Source organism: Salarias fasciatus, chromosome 18 (genome assembly GCF_902148845.1).
Source record: "Salarias fasciatus chromosome 18, fSalaFa1.1, whole genome shotgun sequence".
In the NCBI taxonomy this organism is placed as follows: domain Eukaryota; kingdom Metazoa; phylum Chordata; class Actinopteri; order Blenniiformes; family Blenniidae; genus Salarias; species Salarias fasciatus.
This window is the reverse complement of record NC_043762.1, coordinates 1,686,761-1,702,995: the sequence shown is the minus strand read 5'-3', so window position 1 is coordinate 1,702,995 and position 16,235 is coordinate 1,686,761. Positions and strand designations below refer to the sequence as shown.

General features: G+C 47.5%; 1 protein-coding gene across 1 annotated transcript in view; it reads right to left on the bottom strand.

Annotated features, from left to right (window-relative positions):
* Positions 1–335: 335 nt before the first annotated feature.
* The window catches only part of lamc2 (laminin, gamma 2), a 17,709-nt gene continuing 1,809 nt past the window's right edge, over positions 336–16,235 (bottom strand). The window contains exons 2-21 of the mRNA XM_030115852.1: positions 11,048–11,224; positions 10,837–10,954; positions 7,751–7,872; positions 7,532–7,663; positions 7,253–7,442; positions 6,216–6,328; positions 5,593–5,985; positions 5,159–5,392; positions 4,927–5,063; positions 4,631–4,787; positions 3,771–3,976; positions 3,438–3,517; positions 3,194–3,331; positions 2,945–3,089; positions 2,702–2,851; positions 2,316–2,430; positions 2,038–2,234; positions 1,758–1,916; positions 1,575–1,674; positions 336–1,488 (exon numbers count right to left, since the gene is read on the bottom strand). Coding sequence (XP_029971712.1) covers positions 1,235–1,488; positions 1,575–1,674; positions 1,758–1,916; positions 2,038–2,234; positions 2,316–2,430; positions 2,702–2,851; positions 2,945–3,089; positions 3,194–3,331; positions 3,438–3,517; positions 3,771–3,976; positions 4,631–4,787; positions 4,927–5,063; positions 5,159–5,392; positions 5,593–5,985; positions 6,216–6,328; positions 7,253–7,442; positions 7,532–7,663; positions 7,751–7,872; positions 10,837–10,954; positions 11,048–11,224 — 3,317 coding nt within the window. The 3' untranslated portion in view covers positions 336–1,234. The remainder of the gene's footprint in view (positions 1,489–1,574; positions 1,675–1,757; positions 1,917–2,037; positions 2,235–2,315; positions 2,431–2,701; positions 2,852–2,944; positions 3,090–3,193; positions 3,332–3,437; positions 3,518–3,770; positions 3,977–4,630; positions 4,788–4,926; positions 5,064–5,158; positions 5,393–5,592; positions 5,986–6,215; positions 6,329–7,252; positions 7,443–7,531; positions 7,664–7,750; positions 7,873–10,836; positions 10,955–11,047; positions 11,225–16,235) is intronic.

Below are 16,235 nucleotides of genomic sequence, written 5' to 3'. Positions count from 1 at the left end.
CTGTAAATGATGTTTCCATGTAGTTACTCTGTGTGTGTGTGTGTGTGTGTGTGTGTGTGTGTGTGTGTGTGTGTGTGTGTGCGAGGAAGAATGTATTTAAAGATAATTTTTCACTTTTCCTTGACACATGTAGCTGAAATGAACCGATCTTCTGTATTAATCTGTCCATTTTACTCGCTCTGACTTCCTTTGATTGTAAACCATGCGTGTGTGTGTGTGTGTGTGTGTGCGTGCGTGTGTGTCTGCGTGCGTGCTTCTCAGGATTTATCAGCACAAACATGTGTTTTCCAGAGCAGGCCTGTAAAGGTGCAGCGAGAGAAGGCGACAAGCGATCAGAAAAGGAAGGAATGTAAAGGCGACATGAAGACTGACACCAAAATGAATCTGACCATCTCGCGAGCTATTTTATGAAATTTATTTTTAACAAATGTTTTGTGGACTTTTGATTGCAAAGTGATTCATTCACACTCACCCCCTGCTGAAAAAATAAAATATTTCATTGAAATATTTCGTCTCTGGCTCAGCTTTGTTTGGGACTGATGAGCAGCAGTTTCAGCTCAGTCTGAACCAGATGCTGGAGAAACTCCACAGGTTCATCGTCTCTTTCGCTCCCTTAGAGCAATAAAAGTCACACTTTTCTTGATGCAGATGTTGAGATTTTTCCTGAGGTTATTGAATTCTATTATTCCATTCTGTGTGATTGGTTTTATTAAGAGTTGATAAAAATTAATCAATTTGAAAAAGCTGAATTATGAACAAAATCTGAGAAAAGTGCAGCAGATTTTATTAAAACTGTCTGGATAGATATAAATATTTCTGCTGGACAAAGGAAGACTGAAAAACGTTTTGGCAACAGAGCAAATAAAATACTGAATTTATAAAAGTTAAAAAAAGAATAATAAATACTATTACATTCAAAAACATCACTGACCAAAAATGTACACACAGAAACACTCTTGCTGTGAAATGTCAGCGGACAGAGTCCGCCCCCTGCTCAGTTCACCATCAAACAACATCCTCAAACAGCGATGGTCACACGAAGCGAAGTGAGGAAGACCCACGAGGAGAGAGCGGTGGCGGGGTGAAGGTTCCCGCGGCGGAGGGTTAACACGTTCAGGAGTCTCAGCAGTGCACGTCTGGGGAAACGGAGGCCGGGCGGTGAAGGAGCTCCTGTCTCGGCAGGGCGGAGGTCTTCAGCGGGGGCAGAGTCGGGTCTGGGCAGCAGACGGCGGGCTCAGGCCTCCTCGATGGGCGGGCTGTTGAAGCAGCCTTTGGGGATGGACTTCAGGATGTCCTCCAGGTTGCTGATGTCTACCAGGATGTTGTCGATGTCCAGGTTCATGGCCCTGAGGCGGCGGCGCTGCGCGGCCTCCTTCTCATTCATGGATGCGAGCCGAGGCCTCAGGCTGCCCTCCACGTCTCTCTGAGCGTTGGCCAAGGAGTCCTCCAGCTGCTTCAGACGGGCCTCGTCCACCGTCCCGGGTTTGTCTGGATGGGACCAGGAGAGACTTCGTCAGGCTTTGGTCCTCTCAGACTCGTGTCTCCTCTCAACTCCACTCGCTTCCTGTACTCACTCATGTTCGCCAGCATGTTGTTGATGTTTTGCAGAGTCTTTCCCACGGCGTCTCTGGCCTGTCTGGCGTTGAGGAAAGCAGCAGCCGCTCCAACAGCCGCCTGCAGAGAGCGTTCGCATTGCTCACTTCACTGTGCGTCCGTCTGTCAGCGTCTGAGAGGCGGTTTCGTTGTGCGTTACTCACGTCGTCAGCGTCGTCCTGCAGCCCCATGGCCTTGTCCCACTCCAAGGAAAAGTCTCGAGCTGCACCCTGAGCCCTGTTATTCAGGTCGTATGCCTCTCCGTTCAGCCTGATAGCGTCGCTCGCCAGGCTGTCGTGAGATGGCAGCGATCCAATCGTTCCCTGAAGAGCAAAGATGTTCATGAGTCGAACCTGGAACCAGCTCACATTTTATTTTAAATGCAATCCAACATGTTCGAAACGTTCTTGAATTGTTTGGAAGGTTTTTTTCTTCCTTCTTCACCTCGATGCCTCTGACGAGGTTGTCCAGTTGACCGATCGAATTCACAGCTTCGCTGAAATCATCGGACACATCGCCGAAGAGAGACAACGTCTTGTCGTTGCTGGCGACGGCCTGCTGGATGGTGCCGTTGATGCCGGGAAGACGCTGGATGGCGGCATCAGCCAGAGCTTTGGCGCTGTCGATCTGCTGGTCAAAGCCTGTGGAGGGGAAGGAGTTTCAGTGGCTGGATAATGATGTCGGAGCGCAGGTCTATTTAGCCTTTCAGTCAGCGTGCAAACCATTCAGGGCGTTCAGGGCGCCGTCCAGCTCATTGGTGTTGAAGTTGATGCGTTGCAAGGCTCCCTCGGTCTTGGCCTTAGCACCATTCACTCTGGCTAATAGCTTGTCAGCGTCCTACAACAGAAATCAGATCAGTATCGGCAGGTTTTATGAACACTGCAGCAGATAATCTGAGATTTCTTCATTAAAAAGGAGAGTAAGAAGTGATCTGTTCAGTGACTAGTTACCCAATCATGCTAGAATGTGATAAACTCGTGCAAAATGCAAATTGTGACCAAAAAATCTTTTTGCTCTGATTTCATGTCAGATTTCACTTTGCAAAACTCCCAGACTCCCTTGCAGCACCTCAGCGTTCCCTCTCTGCTGAGCTCTGATCTCTCGGTACCTTCTGGGCAGATTTGCCGGTGGCGAGCAGGTTCTGAGTGTCGGTCGTGTCCTGTTGCACGCTGTCCTGCAGTTCCTGAAGGCCAGAGATGTTTTCATCCACCGCCTTCTTCACTCCATCCATCCTGGCAACCATGGCATCCATTGCCCCCTGAGCATTATGGGAAAAATGTATTACTTAAAGACATGACATCAGATTTGCAAAACTGAAGGAGAAATGTGGATATCCAGGAGTGGAGGGTACCTTCAGGGACGGTGGGATGTTCTTCTCCAGGGTGGTGAGGTCCTTCAGCATGCCGTCTGCCGCTTTGCTCTCGGCTTTGGCCTCGTCACTCAGAGTCTTCGCCCTGTTTTCCAGACCTTTCACCTGAGCTGAAGTCTGATCGTACCTGGTTGGACAGAGACCGCCACAGTTCAGAATAAACGCCTCATAGCGGGACGGTGTACTGCATCTGGATCTTCTGGGTCAAGGGTCAATAATGCAGCAACTCACGTGTTCTTCAGATCTCCGATCAGCTCTTTGACTTTGTTCTCTCGATTCATGAGATCTCGGACTAGAGACAGACCCTTCTTTGCATTGCTCAAAGCCTCGTTGGCGGTCTGGTCCACAGCGTCTGCAGTTGTTTCATGACTGGACAGTGAAAGACAAGTGGAACCTTTAAGGCCAGCTCTGGGTCATAAGAAAGACGTTCTATTCAGTCATAAACAAAATCGTGGGATCAATACGATGAACGTACTTGTTGGCCAGACCGGTGGCTGTTTGCACCAGAGAGGAGAGGGGATTTGAACCAGCAGGAGCATCGGACTGGGGAACGTCCTGCCACACAATCAGAGAAACAGTCGTCACCGTCAGACTTGTAATCTCACATTCTGCCACAAGATGGCGTGGTGACAGTAAAAGTAATAATGGCTCATATTCATTCAACACAATGTTCATGGAAGCATCAGTGGAAGAGATTACGATTTAAATATTCCCCTGTCTCTGCCATAATTTCTCATTTCATCTGAAACCTGCTGATTATTCCAAGCAAAACCTCTGGGTGAACCAGTGAACCAGTGAGGGGACTTACCACTGATCTCAGGTCGCTTTTGGCGTCTTCCAGTTTGCTTTTCATCTCATCCAGCAGCATTTGGACCGTTTTCAACTTGGAGTTGTACGTCTGATGCTTGTCTTTTATGTCGTCGGCCTTGTCTGCGACGTCCTGGATGTTCTGCCCTTCAGCCAGCTGACTCTTGCTGATGGAGGCTAGACGACCCTGCAGTTTCTTTTCCAACTCTGTTGGACACAGATGAACAGATGTCGTCAGCATAAAACTTCACTTGGTCTACTGCGAACGAGGAAAACAAGTCCAGATGCCTTGCTTTGAATTGCCTTGAACTGAATTTATTTGACTCAATGATACAGAACAGCATTAAGAATGTGGGCTGTAGAAGAGGCTAAAACATAAAACCCCTGAGTAACGGCAGCTGTCCTCATTCTTCCGGAACATGATGAGAGACGGATTAATCTTTATTACTGAGGAACCGTGACGAGGGCTGGCTCTTTGCAAAAGGTCAGATTATTACCTCTGATCAGAGAGCGCAGGGATTCAGTTTCTCTGCCGTTATCTACTGAATGAAGCCGTTACAGCAGCATTAGGCACCACTACTGATGGCATGCTCCAACTCGTCACTCTAAGTTACTGCTGACACGATTTACAGGCTGCAGATTTAACTTTCAGCTTCACGTTTCATCTTTAGCTTAAACATTTTTCATCGTGACAGGATAGACCAAAATCTTTTTCAGAAAACATAATATCAGTATGTGAGAGGCAGAAAAGAGAACGTGTTTTCACTGGTCTGACTGTATGAGCGGTTTGTATTCAGGTCATTCAGTTGAACCTGGCGTTAGCCTCGGAGATCACGTTGAGTCATGGAGCCATCCTCTCACCTGCCAGCAGCTCGGTGTCATCCTGCAGGTCGTTCACCAGCTCCTCGGCGTCTCTCAGGGCCGCCTCCATCTCAGCATTGTTGGCCGGTTTCAGACCGTTGTCCATATTCAAGACCAGCGTCTCAAGGTCCTTCAGTTTGTCTTCATAAGCCTCCATCTGCAGCGGCACAAACCGGATGTTCGAAAAGAAGATCTTTACCGACTAAAATGCTTTTTAAAAAATGGGTTATTGCCATAAACTATGGAGTCTGGTGCTCAAACAGCAGGGGGCACCGCCTGACCTTCCCCAGATTTACCTTGAGCTTGATGGGGTTGAAGCAGGCGGGGCAGCTGGACCGGTGGCACCGCTGACCCTCGAAGCCCGGTCGGCACCGACACTGGCCAGAACCATCACACTGCTGAGACTCCGAGCGCTGAGCATCACAGTTACAGGCTGGTCCACAACCCAGAGGGAGAGTGTTGTTACTGACAGCAATGCTCAAAATACGCACTATATCTTGCTTCGAAGTTCAAGTAGAAGGTCCTCACCTTTGCAGGCGTCGGCCGGCCGGCTGTGGTAGAAACCCGCCACGCAGGACTCGCAGCTCGGCCCCTTGGTGTTGTTCTGGCACTTCAAACATTCGCCGCTGATGCGGTCGCAGCTCCCCGCGATGCCGAGGTCGATGTGGCCGTTGCACTGACACGGCTGGCAGGGTCGCTCCACGCCGAAGACTCCCTCTGGGTCGCCGTAGAAACCCTCCTGACACACGTCACAGTTCGGACCTGAGCACAGGCGGAAGAGCTTCAGTCATTTCTGTTTTATTTGGTTCGTAACCTGTGAACAGCCTCGCTCCACCCTGCCTCTCCGGGTTTATTCAGGCTTGTAAACCCACTCAGTCTCACTCTCTTTTATGGAGCATCCCTCAGTTTAAGAGCGATGAGGTCCTCGAGGACCTTGTTCAGTCGTGTTCCTCTGGACTCACCAGAGGTTCCTGGAGGACACTGGTCACAGCGCGGCAGGAAAGACCCAGCAGACAGCGAGCAGGACACGCCATCGGGACAGGGACACTTCACGCAGGCGTCAGGCCGGACCGGGTCCCTGTAAAATCCCTCGGCGCAGCTGCGCTCCCCCGGCGTCTCGTCGGCGGAGTAGCAGTCCCCGGTCCGAGGGTCACAGCTGCCCCCCCTGCAGCTGCAGGGCTGGCAGCGGCTGAAGGCTCCGTCCGCCGGGGCGCTGCGCCTGAACCCGGCCGCACAGCGCTCGCAGAAGGTCCCCTCGTACTCCGGCGGGCAGCTGCAGGTGTGGACCCATCGGGCCGGGACGCCGCTTCCGGGCCGCGCCGACACCAGCTGCACGTTGTCGATGTATCCTCGTCCTGGGAAGAGGAAATCCCCACGTCTTTAAATACCGAACACCAAACAGCAGACTTACTGTTACCTACTGTTACTCTTACTTTTACTTTTAACCTCAAACAGAAATTTGATATTTTCTGAGTTCAGCTGCTTTAGGTTTAGACTGCAGGAATTCCACACTCTTCTACCTTCACTAACGACACAAGCCACAGAGCGACAAGCGGTCTAGAGCAGGAGATGTGGAAGAGCTCACCGGTTTCACCGAACGTGGAGCGGATCTTGACGGCCGTCAGGTTCTGCAGGAGTGTGTGGAACTGAGCGGAGGAGAGCTGCGGCCTCCACTTGCTGCTGGGCTGCTCGTCCAGTCTGTTCATCACACACAAAACGTCAGCCAGTGCAGGTTTACGTCCTGCTCAGTGAAAACTCTCAGTGTTCAGACTAAAACATTCATACCTCTCGCTTTTAGACCCTGAGCCATCGATGCATTGACTTTAACAGACCTCTGAAGCAGCTTGTCTTTAAGATACACACTCTTTATAGACACTGTCGATCAGGCTGCTTCCAAAAGGCCAAAGTATTCACCAGCTGCTCAGTATGAGCCACTACAGTCAGTTAATCAGTGTTTTTCCCTCCAAGTGTGACTGTCTGGCGCTATAAAGCGTGATCCTCGAGTGTGACTGAAAAGAGGAAGCAGTTATCCGAGGATATTAAAGAAAGCTGCTGTAACAGAGCCTTGGCAGCTCCAGATTCCTTCTGCGTTTCTACTTGCTCTGCTGCCACAAGATTCCTCAAGTCAGGAATGTTTACACATCAGCAAACAAAGCCAGGATAAGATCCAACTCTGACGCTTCAGAAAGGCTTTCCACCGGAGGGGAGCGCGAGGTGGGATGTGATGTGACACATCGACAAACACAGATCACCACAGTGCCTGCCAAGAGGAATCACTGGGAAATTTTCCACTTTCAGGGGAAAAAAAAACTCATATTTGGCTCAGATTTGTGTTGAGAGGTGAAAATAAATCAAAATCTCCAAGGAAGACAAAAAAGCAAAACACTGAGCAACTCCACAGACATATTACAGGAAGTAATCCAGCAAACATCCATGAAACTAGCAAGAAAAAGCCCAAGGAGGCCTCTGACAGCTCTGAAGTCTGAAGCTTCAGCAGCTGAGATGAACTCAGGAAGTTTAACCGCTGTCATTCACCAGTCACACCCGGATTATTTGACTTCTGGCTGAAGAAAAGCAGCGGTGAGGAACAACAAGCACTTCATTCACTGAACTTCTGTTGACCTGAAGCTGTAGTGGATCTTCTGTCCACACGGGATGATAAACCGCAGGTCACCCAGCGAGGCGCCGACTCGGAGCCCCGCCCCTTCCAGGATCACGTCGTTGGTCGACGGGTGTCGGACGCCGCGGTCCAGACGCAGCGAGAAGGACAGATTCTGTCCGTAGCTCAGCAGCTGGTTGCCAAGGAAACGATCTGGAGGAGAGCAGTGAAAAGAAACGGTCAAACCTTGGAGAGAGACGGGAGCGGCGGAGCGGCGGGAGCGGCGGAGAGGCGGGTCTCACCCGGGGCGTACAGGTAGATGGGCAGGCTGTTCCTGGAGATCACCTCCACGTCCTGATGCTTGGGCGACCAGCGGAAGACGGTGTCGTGAGGAGTGAGGCCCTGCGCCGTGGCCACCTTCCAGTCCTCCGGACCTGAAACAGCCCCGCCGGTCAGCTCTCGCTCAAACACACCGGTCCGTCCGGCGGGCCGGGATCACCGAGCCCACAGGTGAGCCTTACCGTGGTCGAAGGTGGAGGCGATGTTGTGCACGGAGAAGCCGGACGCTTTGGAACACGTGGAGCTATGGCCGTAGCAAAAACAGGAGGGAGAGCCGCTGCCAGGATCCTGTCGGAGCTGACGTCTGGGAAACAAAGCAAACCGCAGGAAGTCAGAGCAGAAGGTTCTCGCTGCAGAGGAAAACCGCCAGACGCTGCGGTGCAGAGCAGAGGGCAGGACAGGGCAAGACGAGGAATGAATGCAAAGGTCAGGAGAAGTTTAATGAGAATATGTCAATAAAAATCTAACAATAAACTGAGTCGTGTTGACTACAGATAAAACCCATCAGAGCTCAGCTGTAAAGGTTTCTGCAGCTTTAATGACCTCAGTCCAACAGGGCTGATTCAATGCTAATGTGACATTGTGAGCTCTCCTTCCAGCATTTCACTGCAATACTGCCAATATGGAATAGAATAGAACAGAATAGAAATAATTCATAAATCCCAGAGTTAATTTCCTTCAAGTGTTGCTCCACTCAAAATAAACAGAAAGAAAGCTGAATATCAAATAAGACAGGACAAAATGTAATAAGTATCTTTTAAATATTGACCTGTTCAAGGCTTAACGTTGACTAATATCAGAGCAGAAAGGATGAAAAAAACCCAAAAATAACCAAAACACACAGATAATATTTACAGGCCACAGCAATGAAGAACATTTGAACCATTTTGTCTCATTTCCAAGCAATTTAGCTTGGGTTTTCTTTTAGAGATTTCCTCTTTTAGAAACTACTAATTTTAGTATTTTATTTCAAGATTTTAGTTATTTAAAAAAAAAATTATAATAATTTAAAGGGGACGTTGATCAGTGGACCTCTTCTTTAAACCTGTAAACACTATTAAACTGTCTGATACCAATGTGAAACGACGCCAAAGTGTCCAGTAATGCGGTTCATGTCTTTTCCCGCAAGCCCTGAAAACGTTCTTCCTGGCTGTGAAGACTCTGGTTCTCTGAGGGTTTTCAAGCCGGACCGTTGAGACGTAGATGTGATCCAGACTTCCTTATATGGTCCTGCTGAGACCCGGCCCTGGTTCTCTGTGCCTGGTGTGTGTGTTGGTGTTAGATCCAGAGAACATGGCTCCAAGAAGATGTTTATTTGGATATCCTGGAAAGGCAGTTTTTTTTGGCTTTCCTGAAGACGAAGTCGCCAGGCAGCAGTGGGAATTATTTCTTTTTCCAGGTCAGAAGAAGACAAATCCTCCAGTCTCTGTCTGCCGACGGCATTTTGCACGACACTGTTTGGCAGAAGCAGTAAGTTAGAACTTTTCAGTGTCCTGTGTTTATTCTGTGTTAGCTATAAAAGTTATTTCAGATGGTAAGGTTGGGTGCTCCACGGAATCATCAGCTGATCGGGAAATAGCGCAAAAAGTTAGAATCACCACCAACGTCCGAAATTAACAGCCGCCAACGGCAGATGAATTTTCTGTTTGGCGAGTAAATAGCGGGGTTATCTGCCACACGGGGCAAGGGGGGGAATGTTTTCTACCATAATAATAATAACAGGAAGCGTTTTGGGACGCAAAGTGTGGGATCACTACAAGCTGAAACGAAAACACAGTGCAGCAGGTCTGTGGTGCTTCAGAGCTATCCTAGCATCGTGTGCTACACCAAGACGTAGCGTTAGCATGTTTACTATCAGAGCAGCGTCGCTGCAGCAGGTCAGTGAAAATACAATCGTCCCATAAATAAGAAGCAAATCAATATTTTTACAATCAGCTGTTTACACGTGTGAGTCACAGAGGAGAGCCAGCAGTCGTCACCAACTGTCTTTGAATGCACCACACCGCCGAGGAGGTCCTTGAACGCAACGCGAAATTAACTGGAAGTGATTCCACAGAAGAGGCACAACATGTTCAAAAGTTCAGGCTGGATTTCTGAGGAATGAGCCATTTCACAAACAGCTGATATGGCAACGCTTGTCAGTTATCTCGACTTCCGAACCGGCAAAATGGGTTTGACCAATCACAGCGAGTGGAATGCGCACATGGATGAGACTGGGATGGAGTCAACTGAACAGAGCGTTTTCGGAGGAAGGAGGAAAAGCAAGGAAGCAGCGCAGTAAAAGACACAGATCTAAGAAGCTTTCAGTGCCGGTGATCCTGTGTAGGCCCTCTAGGGGGGGCTAGAAATTAAATACCAATGAGCAAAACTGGCCGATCAACGTCCCCTTTAAGGGATAAAAGTCATTTTGAAAATGCCTCTGGTGTGCAAATAAAATAAATTATATTAAAATGTTTATTTCGTTATTCAATTTCCTGAAAGCTTCATTGAGCCACGTGTTCATTACATTAAACTCCTGTTTGCTATAAATCCTGAACTAATTCAGTTCCCCTGACAGCGACGTGTAGTATCCTCACCCTGGATGCAGCCATAGTTGCAGTTCAGCATCTCTAAATTAGCATTCTTTCTTTCTTCAACCTGTCTGTAAGACACTGTTGTATCTCAGCTGTTTTCTGGTCCAGAGCCGGCCCAAGGCATAAGCGAACTAAGCACCGGCTTCGGCCCCGTGACCACAAGGGGGCCCCCAACAAGTGAAGACAAGCATCTTGTCTTTTCACTTGTTGCTGCTTTTCCTCATGTGTCTTCCTAAATGCGATCAACTCAAGCAAAGTTGTAATATAGAGCATCTTCCTCGCACGAACTTTAGTTTTAAATGTACTTAGAGAATCATTTAAGAAGCTAATGTCGGCTAATGTCTCACAGCAGTGGTACAGCCGTGTGCTTCAGATGAACACAGGGTGAAAATGCAGTGGAGGGATGAAGAGAATTGATAAAGTTGCAAGTAACTTTTTAAAGCTGCAGTTATTAGTGAAGCAACACCAAAAAAAAGACATTTTCAATGAGTCATGACTATTTAGACTTACAGCACAACACTGTTGGATTTTTTCATTGGATGAGCATTAGTCTGTGAAATACTGAAGAGAATAAGTTACGTTTTGAAGGTGAAAGTGAAGCAAAGAGCAGCGAGTCCAGAAACATTTTGTAAAGCGCGAGCAGTCCCAGAGCCGTTCCACCTGCTTCAGGCTGACGTTTCCCCACATTTCCCCACCTTTGTGTGCAGCCGTTGGGTCCGATGGGTCCATTGGGACAGCGGTCGCATTTCTCCCCCGAGACGCCGTCCCTGCAGCTGCAGCGCCCCCTGCTGTCACACGCAGCGCCGACGGAGCCTGGAGGCACAGTCACAGATTACAGATTACAGATTACAGATTACAGCTGGCGAGCGCCCAGATGGGCGGGGCTTGCTGCAGGGCTGCTCTCACCTGTGAGGTTGCACTTGCAGGGCGTGCAGCTCAGCGCTGCCCCCTGCAGGAAGAACCCGTCTTTGCAGCGCTCGCAGCGGCGGCCCTCGGTGTTTCCCTGGCAGTCGAGGCAGTGCAGGCCGAAGGCGTCGGGCAGGCAGTACTGGGATCTGCCATTGCACTCACACTTACGTATCGCTGTGAGAGAAAACCAGATGAGACGAGATGAGTTTTATTTCTGGAACTTTACACACATTTCAGCTCTTTATCAAACTACAAAACACTGAAGCTATTTTTTTTTCTTTTTGCAGTTGAAACAGCAACACAAAAGTCTCAAGTAAATGACATTTTTACAAGTATTACTGAAATTAAAGACCAGATGAAGGGGGATCTGTAGATGAAAGATGAAAGGTATATCCTCTTGCTAGCCTCCGAGCAAATCCCACCCTGTTAGTGTCACTCCTCCTTCTTGCACACGCTTGCTTTAGTGTTTCAGTGGAGGATTTTTTTGAGAAAGCGGTTAATTAAGTTCTGCCCCGACCACTGAGGGCATTAAAGATGTTTACAAATGTCAGATATGCCGTATGTAGTGCGGTTTGCTTAGAAATCCCAAAGAAATCCTTGCAGACAAGCGGTCGGAGTCGACCGAGCCCCACCCGACAAGCCAGCGCCTCAGCTGTGTGTGTGTGTGTGTGTGTGTGTGTGTGTGTGTGTGTGTGTGTGTGTGTGTGTGTGTATAAATGATGGGGTTTGACTCAGGGAGCAAGCTGCTGCTTGTCGTTGCTGTTAGCAAAGAGGGGAATTTCATCTGCAGCTAATAGGAGCTGTGATCAGGACGGAGGGAGGATGAGGACAAACCAAAGTGTGAGCTCCTCAGGAATTACAGCTCAGCTGAAAGCCGGTCAAAAACATTCACTTTTAAGTTTCTCTACCTTTTCCTTCAAACCCTCCGGTTAGCGCCCAGCTGAGCCAGCAGCCCCGCCCCTTTAGGTGCAGCTTGATGTGGTGAACCGTGCTGGGTGAACGTTAGCCAGGGAAGCTCTGCTGTGGCTGCTGTGACTCGGCTCGTTTCAGAGCGTCTGCTTCAGAGTTCAGCTTCGTCACAGAGCATCGCTCGTTTCAGAGCGTCTGCTTCAGAGTTCAGCTTCGTCACAGAGCATCGCTCGTTTCAGAGCGTCTGCTTCAGAGTTCAGCTTCGTCACAGAGCATCGCTCGTTTCAGAGCGTCTGCTTCAGAGTTCAGCTTCGTCACAGAGCATCGCTCGGGTCAGAGCGTCTGCTTCAGAGTTCAGCTTCGTCACAGAGCATCGCTCGTTTCAGAGTGTCTGGTTCAGAGTTCAGCTTCGTCACAGAGCATCGCTCGTTTCAGAGCGTCTGCTTCAGAGTTCAGCTTCGTCACAGAGCATCGCTCAGGTCAGAGCCGGTCTGAGGCCTCCTGGGCTGCTCTGACCAAGCCAGACGTTTGAAAAAGTTAAAAGATGAGTTTCAAGAATTGGAATCAAGTATCCACTGTTCTTTTTTTTTAAGGACCAGGTCCTGTTTAAGAGAGTCCTGGTCCAGTTTAAAAGAGGCCGGTCTAGAAGAGTCCGGATCCAGTTTAGGAGTCCAGTTTAAGAGTCCTGCACTGGTCCAAGAGAGTCCTGGTTCAGTCTGACAAAGTTCTAATCTAGTTCAAAAGACTCCTGGTCTCTTCTAAAAGAGTCCTGGTCAAGTCTAATAGAGTCCTAGTCCGGTCTAGTAGGGTCCTGGTCCAGTCTAACAGAGTCCTGGTTTGGTCTGCTGCAGAGTCCAGACTGTTTTGAAGAGTTCTGGTTTGAGGAGTCATTCTGTCGCCGTTCCTCACACGAGACACGTTCAGGTTTCAGAGTTTAATAAAAATACAGGTGAGAATTCCAACTCCTCAAATGAACCCGGACCACACTGGTCCTGGTTTCAGGTGCATCGGTGATGAAGCCATGGTTCAGCGGGTCCAGCAGCTCCTCTGTGTGTCTGAGCTGGACAGCCTCAGCAGGATTCAGATGAAACAGGAAGACCGCTTCGTCTCCACTCCCTGACGACATGGAGTCGGCTCGGTCAGCTCCCGCCTGGAACCCGTCTGATGGAGGTTTCTTCTGGGCTCCAGCTTTCCTGTCACCTCAGTCCTGAACTGAACTTTGGAACTTATAATCATCATCTTCATCACTTCATCACATCTGACAGATGTTTAAGTCATTTTTCGATGTTTTGGTGACGTACTATAATCATTTTTAGTTTCAAGTCTTGTCTGTGTGTCTCTTTGACGTGTCCAGCTGAACCACTATCAGAGTTTTCTACTTATTTCTTGATTCGATCGATTCAGAGTCACAGTGAAGCTCTGGTCAAGTTGCATTATTTCAGTTCAGTTCAGTGACAATACTTTCTGTTTCAGTTTGTATTTCTTCCCAACAAACAAATTTACGGTATTTTTTTAAATGTTCGGCCACATTATTATGAAATCATCATCTTTTCATAATTCAGAAAATAACTTAATAACCTTGATAGGAGTAAAGTGAGCAATGAGCTGCTTTATCCGAGAAGATTAACAGTGTTACACTAACAAGAGGGATCTTGTATGTGTGCACATGTGCATACACGTGTGCACACAACACACACACACGCACACACACACACACACACACACACACACACACACACACACACACGCACAGTCTTGTATTTCTATCCTTGTGGGGACCGTCCATTGACTCCCATTCATGTCTAGCCCCTAACCCTGACCCTTACCCTAACCCTAACCCACACCACAACAAAGCCTAACCCTAAAGAAATGTTTTTGCACTTTTACTTTTTTCAGTAACAACAACATGGTCAAGAAAACACTGTTTCTCCTACTTAGGACCGGAAAAAGGTCCCACAAGGCACGTCGTTCCACGTTTTGCTATCCTTGTGGGGACATTTGGCCCCAACAAGGATAGAAATACGAGAACGCACACACACACACACACACACACACACACACACACACACACCTAAAAAAGTGCAGGATAAAAAAGGCTATGTGTAAAAGGCATTAAAAGCATGTGAATAGTTCTGTTGCCATTGTGTGAAAAACAGCAGCAGCAGGTGACAGAAACACACTGAGGGAGCCGCCGTGTCCACCAGGCCCAGGCAGCGAAATGTGCTCCAGTCTCCTTTGAGCAGAAGCTACTGTTGTTACAGTAACAGTACAGTAACAGTACAGTATCAGTACAGTAACAGTACAGTAACAGTAACAGTAACAACACAGGCGCTTCCGAGCTGCTCTCTCATTTGACTTTCACAGCAGTGAAACGTAAAAGCAGTGAAAGTTTATTTGTCCTTTGGTCAGATGTGGAGCTTCGTGTTGCAGCTTTCTGAGGATCGCTGGGTTATTCTCTGTGGTGGACATCAGGGCTTTAAAGCCGTATAAATGAAGGCTGCCATCCGTCTTATCTCTTATCGTTCATTGATCATCATCAACATCAATGTCTTTCAGCCTATATTTAATTATCTGTCATGTAAAGATGAAACTAATGGAAGTTAGTCTTTTTTCATATTATAAAGACATTCTTAAAATATTTATTGGCTATGAATGGTTAATAATCGTGACTTACAAAAATATGTCAAGCAAAATGTCAATCTCCAAGTATTTTAATATGTGAGATCAAAGGATCGAACATTAGGACCACTAGGTGGAGCTGTTCAGTTCAGTTGATGTTTTACTTATCTATTTAGCCTTCCTTGATTAACTTGATTCTATTTCTTTGTGAACAGACAACATCTTCTTTTTTTAACACTAAACATCAACATTAAATTGGACCTTTGCCCAGTTTGTAAGATTTTTCTTTTAAAGATTTTGTTGAAATAATCTTTCAGGATTTTAATAATAAATAAATTATATATATATATATTTTTTTTTTTTTCCCCCAATATTTTTAAAGATAATTTCAGCATACCAGTGACTGTAACAATTCATTTTATTTCAATTTGCATACATTTAAATGAAGTGGTATAAGTCTACTGATCACCTACTGTTCTCATTTTTTTTCTCGTTTGTTTCAAACGAATCACTTTACAGAATATTCTGCCTCATGGTGATAGTAATCAGATTACATGTCAGTGGTAATCGGATTACACGATGGCATGTAATTACGCTGTAACTCAGGCCGTGTTCGCCTGAGCCCAGGTGTTGTGTCTGCTGCAGGACGGTTTCCGACATGCACGACTCCGAAGAGCTTTCATGGTTTCACAACAGGAACTGTTGGTTTTCACCCCCGGAGGCGGGAAGAGGAGAGAGAGCGACACACCCAGAGACCTGCTTCCTTTCTACGTCGCCGACATATGTGGAAGATTGTTTTGTTGGACGGTGAAAGCAGAAGGGTTGATCGGAATTTAACCCCTTAAGCTTTGAAAGCACGATAAACACTGTAGATTCCAGCCGGTAGTACAGCTGAACGTATGCTGCCGGTGTTGACGTATGAAAACAGCTGGAAATACCCCGAGGGGGGAATCTCAGGCCCGGGCCTCACCCATGGGTGGGGAACCATGGGAGGCTGCCTTTTCTTTAAAGCTACAAAAATTACATCACTTTTTCATCCTTTTTTTGGGACATATTTTACGTTCTGCGCCTTTAAAGCACATTCCCATCCCCCGAACCACAACGTCCACCTAAAACATGTCACTCCTCAGGAAAAACCTCAGAATAACCTCAAAAAATAAAACAATCTGGCTTCATGTTCTACCACAAATGATGAAAACTCTCATAACTATTTAGTTTTCTATATTTTTTAATCACACCAGTTTTCAGTCGCTTGTTTTTTCCCCATTCTTGCATCTCAGAAATCATATTTCATATTTCTGAAGAGCTGGTTACATTTGAAGAAGATCAAGGTGATCAGATCTGCTTTAACTCGACTTGTTTTCCTCAGGAACACTTTTGTTTTTTGTTTTTTTTGCCCTCCGTCTGCTTCTTCCCTCTCCTGTGGCATTAATATAGTCTAATCTTAATCTTTTCTTCTTTTCCGCTCGAGTTAACGTGTCGGTCTGCCGGTTGTGAAACGGCAGGTTTGGGATGGCGGATGACGGATGAGTCTGCAGCCAGCTTCGTGTCTGTACTGGCAGGTTCTCCCTGATGGTTGCCTGAATAGAAAAGTGCACAAAGCTTCGATCTGAGCTGCAATCAGATGATTATGAAACCAGAGTTTAACGCCGTCTCC